The following is a 14062-nucleotide window of genomic DNA, read 5'->3' as shown; positions in this document are numbered from 1 at the left end:
TAACCTTATGGTGTTCCATCCATGGCAATGGGGAAATCACAGGAATCCCCACCCACAGAACACCACACGTACCACAGTGGGGACTCCTGTGATTAAAAAAAAAAAAAAACCACAATAAGCCACCACTGAAATATCTTAAGCCACCACTGAAATATCTTATCTCAAGAGGAAATAACTATAAAATGTGCTAACTATAAATAGTCCCTACAGTTAAATTTTTCCTTATCCTTTTAAAATAAGCTCACTTGTGTATTCCTCTGTCCCAAAACAGAACTGCAAGGAAAAGCCACCATATATGGTAAGATTACTTTCATAGCCACAGTTGTTGTTTACCGGTGAGATTTCGGACACCAAGGGTGACTGCAAAAACAGTCCACGGATCATAATGAACACAGCAATTTTTATAGTTCCCATCCCTTGCTGATAACTTTGCCTGCTGCCCCATATTTCACTCAGATTACTCTTTATTCAAACCTGAGAATATTGCACTGAATGGTTTTTTATACAAATGCATTTTTATTTTGTCTGAACAGAACAAAGGAGGTTGAAAATATTAGCATATACAACACAATTTTCTGGTTTATAAACAAAAGTAGTGGCAAAATGCTCCTAACCAACATTCAAGTTTGCTTCATCTTAGGTCTGATGAACAAGAGTGTTCAGGAAAGCATACATTGCATAAGGTGTACAGGATATTAACTTCTATAAAAGATCTGAGTTTAGCAAACATTCTGAAGAAATATCCAAGGCAAATATGATTCAGAGCTTCCCCTCAAACATTCTTTAACAAAAAGCAATCTTTGGCATAAACCATCATGTAATTAAAGGCATTAGTAATATTGCATTTAATACAAAGTCAAGCAATTAAATTGTGATTTGAAAAGCTCATGAGTGTGTGTGAACTATGCATTGGGGTTTTTTTAAAAAAGACATTCCCGAAGAAAAGTAGGACGGCCCACTTGGGTCTCATCACCTATGGCATTTGTACAAACCAAGCAAGGGCAAGGCATCCAGGCTAAGGCTGTGGCATTCCCTTTTAGCTTCTGGTTGTGGCTGCTTCTTGCCAGAGACTAAATGAAGAAGGAGTACCATGCAGTGGCAACCAACAGGCACAAACAGTCAGAAAGGGTGGGCAAGGAAGCTTCCCTGCTTCTGGAAGCTGGAGAGATGGTAACTTTCACATTTCTAATTTGCTCTTTTTAATTTGCAGGAGGCAGAGGGAACTTCATTGTTAACAAGTAAACAAGTGCAACTTCCTAGCTCTTCCATTGACCTTGCGGATACACTTTTAGATTTCCTAAGCAAGAATTGTTGCACAACAGTGAGCTGACGTTAAAGCAGCATTGCACCATTGGTACATATTTTTTTTTGCAAATACACAAGTAATTCAGGAGCAAGGTTAATGACTTGTGTTGGATATGTTCCTACAAAAAGACAAACATGCTCTTTCATTAAAGTCAACAGAGCTTATATGCAAAAGATGTTCCTGGTGTACTAGCCTACTATACCTTTCTGCTTAGCACACTTGACAAAAGACAGCTGTTTTCTGCTCAGTCTTCAAACATGCTAAAATAAGGGCACACTAGTTTAGCACCCTTCCAAAGAGACCATTACATTTCACAGTGGATTCAGCGCATTGCACTTATGAGGTTCTCTTCAGTAGAGCTCTGTGTTACATCAAAGCAATTGGATCAGATTTGATACAGGATATTGGACAACTTTGCAGCCGATCAGAACTGATGTGTGAGAAGGGTGTGCAGGTGCAAAGTTGTGGGCTGTAATCTGATCAAAGCAAAGAATCAGAGGGCAGCCCATTTTTTGTTTAGTCAAACTATCTTTTCCCAGCTGGCTGGCTATGCTGAGACGGGAGGAGACCTGACATCTAGCTGGCCAATGGAGGCAGGACTTTGCAGACTTCCAGATGGTGAAATTGACTGATCTGTGTCTCCATTTCCTTCCAATCATAGCAGCTCAAACAGTAATACCCCAACTCTGCAAAGGGGAGGTGTGATTTTTGCCAATTCCCACTTCCCTCTGAAAACATGTTTTCAGAGCACCTCCCACCAACCCTGTATAGTGCTTCTAATCACTTATCCACCTAAAACTTGATGGGGTGGGGGGTTTCCCAGAAAGGGCTCCCATGCCCTTCAAGAAGCCAAGATAAGATAAAAAGGGGAATGCACCTCATCTCATGGCAAATATAAAAAAGATTACAGACATTTCTGCAATCTTCCATTAATTCCTACAGGTGATACACTGGTTTTGATCCAATGCATTGGCCTGATTCAATACAGGCTGCATACAATATTGGAATCCATCCAAATGGCTCTGAATTGGATCAAATTCTCTGGTCTATGCCTAGTGCTAGTGTTCAGGATTTTACTATGGTGTGTTACTGTTCTACTGCTGTAGCTCCCTGTGGCTATTCTCTAGATTAGATACCACAACTGTTCCACTGCTAGAATAAGAGCAGGGTAGTAAAATAACCGAAAATAAAAACATGCTTTCATCTTGGCCTGAGTAGCTAGGAGGAGGAGGAGGACAATGACAGGGAAGGCAAGCCAAAGACAACCTGATTTCAGGCCAAAGTACTCAGAATGTCTTAGTGTCCGTAGTTCAGGTTTGACTAAAGGGATGCCCTTGCTCCCCCAAGACCCCTGAAACTAGCAAGCAAATGCTCTCAGGGCTCTTTTCCAGCCATTTCATCACCACAAGGTGTTGAACTGACTACTGATAGCAATGGGAAAGTGATTCCCAGATTTTGATGGCTTAATATCTCTATAAGGCAAAAAGAAGAAAAAAGTAGCAGCAGCTTTTGATCAGAGAACCTTTTCCTCTCACAAACAAAGGCTTTTGGAGGAAGTGAAATCAATGTAGCAACACACCTGCTTAGACTGAGTCAGAAAAGGGAAAAGAAAACAATGAAATGCTGGACTGTGTCTTCTGATTGTCCCTCACAATAAACAGCTAAGCAAACCCAGAGTGTCCACCTATGCTAAAGTGAAATTCGCTTATATTGCCTCACATAGAAACCACAGGAATATACAGTGCATACAGGGCGGGGGGAAGTGTTTGAGATTATAGAGTTCATGAAAACAGATTTTAAAACCCCTCAAAGGCAAGAGAGAAAGTAGTTTTTCAGAAATAAAACAAAAGTGAGGTTAGATACCAAAGGTAGCTCAATACATTGTTAAAGCCCTTTAGAATGGGGCTTCAGAAGGCTAGTTTTAAACTTTGCAGCACCTTTTGGCTGTTAACAAAACTCTCTGCTTCAAAAGGTATTTTAGAAAAGACACAATGCTTTGGGGAGGGACAGCTCTCTACTGATACCAAGGAGTTTTCCTGACCCAGCGTAGAGTGAATCCAGCATCTGTTCTGATTTTAATAGAGGCAGCCTCTGCTTCTCGAACGGTTTCCTTGACTGACTGCATCAGGTTCTGGGCGTTGTGGACCAACATCTCAGTGGCCTGCAGAAGATAGAGTTTTTTAAAAAAAAAATATGGAACAATACATTTTCTGGTGACCAGAAGCTTAAAAGAGAGGAGTAGTTCATTGCTGAACAAAAGAGGCTGAACTGTTCCAGGCTATGGGCATCTCACTGGAACCAGAAGAGAAACAGCATTTCTTGTTAATATGTAAAGCCTGACCTGACAAAGGGGCTGGTGTTATTTAACATATATATGCTTCAACATGTTTCACCCATCTATTCAAAGGGAACCTAGAAAGTCTGAGTAGTTTGAAAATTACCATTTTAAAACCAGCCACACAGATCAAGAGATACATGCTTGGCAAAAAGATGATAATTAGATGTGTACAAAGCCTGCATTTTTCTTCAGTGGAATTTCCTACTTAGCTTCTCAACACTTTGAGATATGTATGGAAAAACCACAAAGTTTCTTGCTTTTCCAAACAACTCTAGTACACATGGGATTACCCCGCCCCCAAGTAGTTGTGCAAATTGATGTTCATGACAGCCACATGCCCACGTGAGTGTGTTGACATTTTGCATGAAGAAATGTGTGTGCAATATTGCTGGATGTACAATTCCATGTTGCTGCAGATCACATAGCAGCTGGAGAAGGGGAAAAGAGCAAAGCAGAATATGGAAGAACATATGTAGAGACTGTTTCCAGAAAGAGTCAGCTACAGACTCATTGTTTTGCTCACTGATGTTACACATTAGGCTTTGACCATATATGCACCAACACAGCACTAGTTGCATATAGTTATGTGCAAATAATTGTGTGTAGTTATGGATGGAGAATCTATGTCCAGTTAAGAATAATGCATTACTGACTAAGGCATCCACACTGAGCTTCTGTTTTTACCACCTTTTTGCCTAGCCTGCAAAAACCCATCCAGGTCCGTCCCCCCCACAAAAAAATGTATGAACATAAGAATCCTGATGAATCAGGTTTATCTGGTCCAACAGTGGCCACCCAGATGCTTCTGAGAAACAGGGTAAGAAACCAACAGGACCTCCGTCCACTTATCCTAAATCAGCTGATACAGAGGCACACTGCCTGAATTGATTCAACTATAACATGGCTAAATAACCACTGGGAGACCTACCCTCCAGTAATTTGTCTAATCCCCTCTTAAAGTCATCTCAGCCAGTGGTCATCACCACATCAGAGACAAATCAGCCATTAGCAAAGTTCATGATAATTATTCACATCAGTGAAACAGGAAAAACTGCATTGGAAATTGAGCCTTTCAAAGTTTCATGTTTAGTCACCAGAGGGCGCTAATGAATTGTTTTAACTGTATACTATAGCGCCTTCCTTAAAGCAAGAACTCCAGGTTTGGCTTTGTATCATAAAATGGAGCTTGAAATGCCTCATGTTACAAAGCAGAAAACCCAGGCATGCTGCTGAGTGTCCTCTCAAACAGGGTGCTGCAGCCAATCCCAGCTATCTGAGAAGAGTAGCCATATGAAACATGTTTTTCCAGCATCTGTTTGCCACAGATTTTTTTTCTGATGAACACCTACAAAAGATGTATTGTGTTAAGGAGTTCTTAGACAAACCTGATTGGGTGACACACACATGTTCCTTCTGTTCCAGAGCGTCTCACTCTAAGAGAACTTCTTGCTTCATAACAAGGACTTTTACTCCAGAGTAAAGAAAATTGTATAGCACCCACTGCAAGCCATCCCTTTTAAACTATTATTGAATTCTACTTTTAACAAAAAAGTTTTCGTAAAGATTCTGCTGCTAACAGAGATCAATTCACCAATGAGCAAGTTCTCATTTTCTATAAGACCTAAGAGTGTTTGCCCACCCAAAGGACAATTCCATTCTTGGAGCACAGATCCCCTTGTGGTGATCTAGAATATTACCTGTTCAGACTCCTCATCACTGATGTTTGTTCGGCCCAACATGGTTGCTTTGACAGTGGAGAGGATTTTGAGCTGGGTACTGATGGTTGGGATTCGTTCACACACCTACACAAACACAGAATTACAGGTTTGCGCAAGCCACCTTCTAGACTATTAAACAAGTTCTTCCGATGTATGGTGCATGAGGTGCATATTATATCTTCACAAATGCATATTAGAAAATGCATATTATATCTTCACAAGAATAAATGAGGCATTGCTAATTCTCTAAAATAAGGATCCACATATATCCAGGCAATCCACATCTTTCCTGAGCAAACTTGGTAAGATATCAGTGGCAGGGAACTGTAACACCCAAGTTATCCATTGTCTCAAGCACTTGAAAGGATTTGCAATCACATTACAGCACAATTTCTCAAGCTTATCTTGTCACAAGCCCCACTCTAGAAATTCAGATGACCTCCAATCTATTCGAAGGGTGGCAACAAACCACTCCATCTCAAGACTGAACCCTGACTGAGTTATTCTGCCAGTTGTAGCATCTACCATCACTGCAGCATTGTGATCTAGCAGTCCTAACGAGACAAGAGCCAAAAAATGGAGATGGCAGGGCTGAATTCCACATACTGACCAGAACTAACAAACTTTGGCTGCAGGCTTCTAGTCTACATGGTTTTTCTTGCTTGCAACCACCAAGATAGCTCCAACTGAGGCATAACTTTAGTTAGATCAACACACTGTAGTGTAGACAATGTCTCAAGATGGATCACCACTCCAGATGGAGGAGTGCTAACCCCTACTACTCACAGCTCTCCTGCCTCCATGTGCCAACACAAGCCAAGTTCTTTACCTACCTGCAAGAGGTTTGTTCTGATGCGCTTGTCTGTGCACTGCTTTGCCACTTCCTTGGCCAACCTGGTCACTTCATCTGATGCTTTTGCAATATCCTTGGCACATTGGATCAGCGCCCGCTTGTTTCCACTGCCACCTCTCACCAAGCGGGACATCTCGGCCATCAAAAGGGCCATCCGCTTGGCGGCAGCAATGATATCATTACCCTGGAAAGAACAAGGGCAGCCATGAAAGCATAGGACTGAAACAGAAGCCCGAGCCAACACCCACAGTCTGTAGCCAAGCCCTCCGAGAAGGTCAAGAAGAGATGTTCTGTGTAGTGGGGACCACTGCTCCACAGAAAGCACTGAAGATCTTTGCACAAGGGCTAACTCTTAGATACTTTCTCTCCCAAAACTCAGTGGAATCAAGCTTTGGCCAGAAAAAGGTGTTGTGGACACACAGAATGTTAGTTTTGTAGCTGAAGCAAAAAGGACTAAGTTCAGACATGGCAACAATTAAAAGTCAGAAATCTGTCATTTCAATAAGGGTGCCAAAAGAGTATGTATTAAAGCAAGTTTATTATGACAGTGAATATTCTTAGCATCCCAATGTGAATGAACATGAGCCATCCAGATTTGACAGTCATGAAAATTCATAGGCTATACTGCCCCCTAGAGTGAGAACCAATATTGTTCAGGAGCTGAGAACTAAATATTCTGAAGAAAACACAATGAGCTAAATGTGCCGATTTGCAATGTTGAATTAATTAAGCCTTTTGATTGATTAGAGCAGTGTCCTTAATTGAAAAGATAGCAGATTTTTAAAATATTGTTAATTATTCTTAGTAAGAGTATTGTATGAAAATTGCAAGTGGCATCTCAGAAAAGGCATTCTTCCTCTAACTGAAGAGGGAATGCCTTGACTAAGAAATATAATGTCTGATATGGGAGCATCATTCTAAAAAGAATATGTTTTTCTTCAGAAAGACTGTTCTCTTGATATGAAAATATATGAATATTGAAACTATTAACTGACTAATCCTCATACAGCTCGTCTTTCATTGGGCAACAGCTGTACTAAAATAATCACTATCTTTCCTCTATTAAAGGTGTTTCTTTCCAAGAATATAGTTCACACTCCTTTAATAGAGAAGAGAAAAAGCATTAAGTTAAAAGCATTAACTTTTAATCCAACTTTTACAATCTATTGTTTTGAGAGGGACAATATAAATGAGCTGGCATTATTTCATTCTCTGTTTGAAATATTATAGCTGTAAGAATATCCAGATCAATGTAATTGTTAGATTTTTTAAAAAGCAGTGCTTTTTGTGAAGAGTATTGAGTTAATGTACTCCATTCACCTACAAGAGGGGGGGAAAGGAAAAGCAGCCTGTGTATGCATGGATAAGGTAATGGTTAGTACTGTCTGGAGAAAAGTGCTTCCAATAAACAGGCACACAAGGTGACACTGGTTGGGCAAGGATACCTGTAGTCCTTTTGGATGTACTTTTAAGCTTTGCTTATATGTAGCATCAGCAACTACATGTTGCATGTCACAACAGGCTGCGCAGACGCAAGTTTCTGGAGAGCCACATCCCAAGGACCATATCCTTCTTCAAGGGCACCATTGCACACCCATTTTTAACTGGTACACAATGTAATATACACATCCAGAAGCGTGCATGTACCACCACATCTCATAGATCACTGGCCAGGGTGGTGAGCATGTGTTCGCTGCTGTGCAATGCGCAAATCAACCTTAAGTGCAGAGTTCGCCAGCCCATATGAACCACGGCCAGGACATGCGCTTGTCTCAATCAATTCCTGAAGAGGAGTAAGGTAATGAGAGAGTTTGGACAACAATATGAAGCAAGGGGTGGAAACTGAGGATTTGGGGTGAGAGAGAGGGGGGGGGGATTGGTCTGATCCACAAGGCACAATCCAGAAGAATGTTCTCCTGTGAAAATCCCAAAGAAATGCACAGAAGCTATGAAAGAGCATTCTAGCGCTCCTAAATAGCTTCTATTGGTTTCAGTGACGCATGTGCAGGAGAACTTAGCACGGGATTCTGCTCCACATTAACCTGCATGTAAGGAGACATCTTTGGGGTGTTCTCCCCATGCATTAAAATTTTCTTGGATTGACCAAGATGACACTTGCATAGTCAATGAAAACAAGAACACACACACACTACTTTTATTTAAAGTTTTAACACACACACACGGCCTCAGTATCGGCATAGCCACACACTTACTCTTTGCAGCATGCTAGTCTCAAAAGCGAAAAAAGTGGCTCAGCAGCTTCGCAAACCCTTGTTTGTGTTTAGCGCCAGCAGGCTTGGAACCCACTCCTGATTGAGTCACAGATCTCCAGCATGATTTGGGGAAAAAATAAATCCAGAGTCTGAACTTAGCAACTAACAGGTTCAGCAAAGGTTCTTGACCAAAAATCCGGTCACCAGGGCCAGCTTTTTGCAACACAGCCAAGTGCAAGTCAGCAGATCCAATTCCTCAACAACACTGCCATACAAAGCCATTCCTTGTCTGTACAATGTTTTAGTGGAAGCCATTGATGAGAGGCAAAAAGCACAATTATGCGTGTTAAATGATTTTGGGAATGACACCAATGACTCCCTTAAAATCTGGTAGTCACTGAGATACCATCAGCCATGGCTTCACAGGTAGTCAGAGATCTTTCAGTTTCTTTTTTCTTCCCTTTTAATACACACACTGCCATGAAGAGACAGCTAAGACAAAGGGCAATAACAGTGGGGAAGCCTTATTGAAGGAGGAGTAAAGAAGAAAGTTGTGAGCCAAATGAAGCTTTAGCCTGGCCATCAGCAGGCCTAACAAAACTTGTGAAGCCACTCTCAGTCCTCAACCATGAAGTGCAGACAAACTTGAGTTCATTCCAATCCAAAAAAAAGAAAAAGAAAAGAAAATGAGACCCAGCAAGGATCAAGAGTGATGCAAATGTGTCAACGTTCCAAAATGGCTGGATGCAACGCGGATCAGTCGCCAGGGGGAAACGGAGGAAGTACCTTACTAGACCACTTGGTGGCTTCCCGGTGCAGAGACTGAGCAGCGGCCAGAATGGGCTGGTTAACAGGCTGGTTGGTAGGCATTAACAGCAGCTCAGGCTCGTAATCATCTTCAATGTCAGAGGGGAGAGTGAATTCAACATCTGCTTCCTCCTCCTCCTCCTCCTGATCTACATCTACATCAGCCTCAGGGGCTTCCTTAACCTCAGTCACATCAGGCTTTGCAGGTTGGGGGCAAGGAGGATGAAGAAACAGGGACAGTTAGTACAAGAAGCAGGACCTGGTCAAAGAGCAAGAATTGAGCTGGTTTAGTAAATTCCTTGGTCTAGAAGGCAACGGAAGGATGGGGGGAATGGACACGATTCCAAGAGGAATGCTTGATCTGAAAAGCTACAAAGTGTGTTAAGGGAGAGAAACGTCGGGTTTTACAAAGCATACCAAGAAATTTTTTTTCCTCTGAGTCACTCTAAGTGTTTTATATCCATCTATAAGGAATTTATTTTCCACATCATTCTTTTCTGGCAAGACAATAGAACCACAGAGACAGAAACAACGCAAACACAACATGTAAGGATTATTTAGGGGTACAAGATGAAAGCACCAGTGATATGAGCTGAGTGCTAAGCAAACAGTGAGGGAGCAGCAGTATCAGAAGCTGTTTTCTGTTCCCCCAAAAGATGTAAAAGCCAGAGGAGACTGTACCAGCAATTTCAAGTAAAGCAGCCACCTTGGACAAATACTGGGTGCTCATAAGGGTGGCCAAGTGGGAGAGAGGCAGGGAGCACAGTTCACTGGCAATGTCTCATGAAGAAGCCCCATGGAAATGGAAGGCAGCTGCACAAGAGCAAGGAAGAAAGAGCTCTCTTAATTGAAAGGAGCTCTTGCTCATTTCATTGAGATTTGCATGGGAGAACTTACCAGCAAACTGTGCCCCATCTTCATTCGTTAGCAGGGTGGGGAGGAAGAGAAGGAGGAGATCACTTGGGTTTTCCAAAATGTCTTGGTCCAGCCATGGCAAAGAGTAATTAAAAGCAAAATACAAGACAAGACAAAAACCAAGGGGTTATGGAAGTGACAGGAAAGGCTACTTGTTACATGATATTCATGTGTTCATTGTCAGTAGACAGAAAGTGATGTTAACAGACACAAAGCCAGTCAGAAGGTTTCTGACAAGTTAACAAGCTGGTGCCAGATTGTTTTGCCACAAAGTTGTTTTATAAACATCTAAATGAAGATTTTAGATAATTTGTTTCCATATCCTGGATCACATCCTGTGGGATGGAAGTATCTAAAAACAGAACAGCTCAGTATTATTATAGCCAAACCACAGTACCAGTCCATTACAGAAAAAGAAGAACAGGGAAAACACTACCTTTATCAAGGTTAACATGCACCCAGACCAACACTCATCACATTTTATTTCTATTTTGCAGCTCCCTCACTAATACCTTGGGCATTTCCCCCATTATTCATACTTTCCTCTTTCAGAATTATGGCCTCACCCTCATGCATTAAAATGATGCAGAACTCTATCCATATGCTCCCAATTTGACACAGTTTGCCAAACAGGGCAAGTGCGGTACCAGTTGCCTTGAGACAGGATTATGAGACAGTCAAATTACACATCTGATAAAGGAAACCAAGCAGTTGTCTAGATGAGTGAGTGCAATGGAATAAACATTTTAAAAGAGCAATTCAATAACCAACAAGGAAGGATGACATAATGGCCAGAAAAAAAAGCTGTTTCACCTTCTGTTCAGTCAAATCACACACAACTGCTTGGGCCTCTTTTATAAAGCAAATATTCTCGCACATGAAAAATATACAGAGCATTTTTTGACAGATCAGAGGACAGAGTACTCTAAACATTTCTCATTTTGAAAAGCAAGGCCATTTATGGGTATATCCTTTTTAAGATGACCTTGCCTTGGAAATATATTTCACTTCTTAATCTCTCCCAGACTTGACCACAAACAAAAGTATCTTCTGAAATAAGACTTTATAGATGGGGGGGGGGGGAGTACAGCTTAAGCAAGTCACTGATTGGATGGTTCACATATATATTTATTTTTATTTCTCGATGTCTACTGCTTTGGGAGCTCTTGTTGAAAAGTGGTATATAAATATTTGTTGTATTCCTATCATGCCAAGCAATGGTTTGCCATTACATGCCAAGAAGAGCCTCAGGATTACTTCCTCCCTCTCACATGCCTCAATTTTCTCCCCTGACTCTGGTTTGTGAGAAACCCATTGTTTGTTGGTTCAGAAAAAATAGAAAGCTATGGTTTGCCACCAGAGGCGGCTGCTCCCTTTGGGCAAGTGGGGCAATGGCCCCCCCCGCCCAACCCAAGCTCTCCTAAACACCCCTCAACACACAAACAATTGTGTTTTCTCTCCCTCTGTCTCTCCTCATCCTCTAGGGTTTGTTTTTGTTTTGTGGTGGGTTGTTTTTGGTTTGTTTGTTTTTTGCTTTCTGTCTCATTTTCCTACCTCAGTGGACACTTCTACTACTTTTCTGCAGAGGGACTCGCTTTTCTGTGTCTCTCCACCTTTCCCCTCTCCCCAACAAGAAGTTTGCCAAAGCAGGGTGCTGAATGCCCCAAATTGATCCAGTCGACATTCTAAGCACAGCACAGGTGGGAGAATCACAGCCCTTGAGCCAACCCTTCAGTCCCTGGCAACATCCTCTCAGAGCAGTGGAATTCCAGAGCTTGGGCAAATCAGAGAGGAGCAGGTGTACGGGGAGGCTAGCTGCAGTGAGTTGGGCCAGGCTACTACAAAAGGAAGGGCCGTTTTGTCCCTACACATGGAGGAGAAAGCAAGCTGGTAAACTGGTCCTGAACAGAGCCAAGTAGAGGAATCTATTTCTGTATCAACAGGGTAGGAGTCATGACTCCCCTGCTTTCTGGGGCTGGGGGGGAGGGAGAGGCTTTCTTCTTCTCCTGCCATCCAGGCAGACCAGCCTAGCCTGCTGCCATGCACCTTTTACTGGGGAGCTCACATGATTTTTCCTCTCCGCCCAAAATAAATCCGAAGGAAAAACCAGCCCAATGAGGGAGGAAGGGGGCATGCAGGCAGGTTGGCCTGGAAGAAGGATATCGCCTGGCTAAACTTTCAGATGGCAGCTACACCACGTCTCAGCAATTAGGTGGAGGTGGGAATGTAAGGCATGAACGGCCAGCCCAGCAAGACTGCTCAACAGGCTGGTCACCTAAACATTAAGCAACAGGTATACAGTCTGGGAGTACTTCTGGTTCCAAGCCTTTTCCAAAAAGAAAAAAAAAGGTGGGGGGGGAGTCACATTTGGGAGATTGAGTAGGCACTTAACTTTAGAATGCTGAACAAGTAAACAAAAAATACACCCCATAAAATCTACTCCCCAAAATTCCAAATGCTTTGATGGGGCAAGTAGCCCTTCTCCAAAAGAGAATTAACAATTAGCAGCAAACTTCCTCTTGTAGCTGATTTCAGTTGCTTCTCTTAGTTACAAGCACATTTTAAAACCTGGAAAATACCAAATCAACTCCAGTGCCTACAAAGTCAGATTTATAATCTTTTGAACAGAGGTGTAAATTTAGTAGGCATGCTACCAGAAGTGCATGAGCATTAACAGCTAGAAGCTAGTACACATTTTAGTATTGTTTTGCTCAGAAAATTCATTTTAGACTGAGAGTCTATTCCACTGCTACCTCTAAAAAAATAACCACCAAGGTCACCACAAGAATGTTTTGCAACAGGAAGCAAAAAATAATCCACAAATGGACCCCAAAAGGGTTGGCAACAATGGTACAGCAATCTTGAATGCAATTGAAGGTCATAAGGCAACACTGGGCATCCATATTACAACTTCCATTACAAATCACCATCCCACATTAACTTCCCAGGAAGTTAGCAGAGCAAGTCCCACTTCCTGTGCTACCCTTTGTCAACTCATAAGGCTTTAGGGCATGGAAGAAACAGGAGAGAGCATGAAAGGAACAAAAGCAGAGATAATATGCTCTTATCCTCAGACTCAAAACAAAAGGTTTACATGTTTGTGCATGTTCTTAATGTTCACTTAAGCCAGAAGGATCAATTACAGGGCTTCTCCTCTTGTGGGAGACCTCTGCTGTTGCAAAGTCTACATTTACCAGGGCTTGGGGTATGTTAAATCTAAAACATTATTTTTAAAGAACAATGCTATTTAAAATTTTAAAGTACAGAATGGGACTTTTCAAAACTGACCAATGACTTCAAAATTAAATGTTGCCTTGATCTACTAGCAACATTTGTGCATGTGTCTGAGAAAGCCCACATCTTCTGGCAGATACACATCATTTTAAAAAGGAGGGGGTATTAATTTCAATCATCATATCAATATAACTGTGGATTCCACATCATTATTCCAAAGTATTACCGTATTTTACGGACTATAAGACGCTACGGACTATAAGACGCACCTTAATTTTAATCCAGTTTTTCAGAGTTTTAACATATTAAACTGTTAAAACATATAAGACGCACCTGAATTTTGGCGGATATTTTTCGAGGAAAAAAGTGAGTCTTATAGTCCATAAAATACGGTATAGATTCCGAACAACACAGGTGAGAAACAAAAATGGTTTTCATGGCATCCCAGGACAAAGGCAACTCTGGAAGCAAGAAAAAATGCTTTCCAAGTGAAACTTCTGCGATTCTCACTTTCTTTAGATACAGATTCATTCTCTTCCACATTAGTTGACCTAATCCTACTTTAACTCTCCCAAGTCACAATGCTGTTTTAAGAGCAATAAGGTTGATAAAAAGCTTGAAGATATACAGCAGTGAGAGGTCAGAACAGAAGAGTGAGGACTTGTAATAATTTATTGT

The 14062-nt window shown here is 41.6% G+C and overlaps 1 protein-coding gene across 6 annotated transcripts in view; it reads right to left on the bottom strand.

The window, feature by feature from the left end:
• Positions 1 to 496: 496 nt before the first annotated feature.
• Positions 497 to 14062, bottom strand: part of VCL (vinculin) — a 176068-nt gene continuing 162502 nt past the window's right edge. For 4 of the 6 annotated variants that reach the window (XM_053306579.1, XM_053306574.1, XM_053306575.1 and 1 more), the window contains exons 19-22: positions 9215 to 9433; positions 6196 to 6399; positions 5342 to 5446; positions 497 to 3467 (exon numbers count right to left, since the gene is read on the bottom strand). In XM_053306579.1, the coding sequence (XP_053162554.1) occupies positions 3321 to 3467; positions 5342 to 5446; positions 6196 to 6399; positions 9215 to 9433 (675 nt within the window). In that variant the 3' untranslated portion in view covers positions 497 to 3320. The remainder of the gene's footprint in view (positions 3468 to 5341; positions 5447 to 6195; positions 6400 to 9214; positions 9434 to 14062) is intronic. The other 2 variants (XM_053306578.1, XM_053306580.1) reach the window with 1 other exon arrangement.

The sequence above is a fragment of the Hemicordylus capensis genome, chromosome 3 (assembly GCF_027244095.1).
Source record: "Hemicordylus capensis ecotype Gifberg chromosome 3, rHemCap1.1.pri, whole genome shotgun sequence".
Lineage (NCBI taxonomy): Eukaryota > Metazoa > Chordata > Lepidosauria > Squamata > Cordylidae > Hemicordylus > Hemicordylus capensis.
This window is presented reverse-complemented; position numbering and strand designations above follow the sequence as displayed.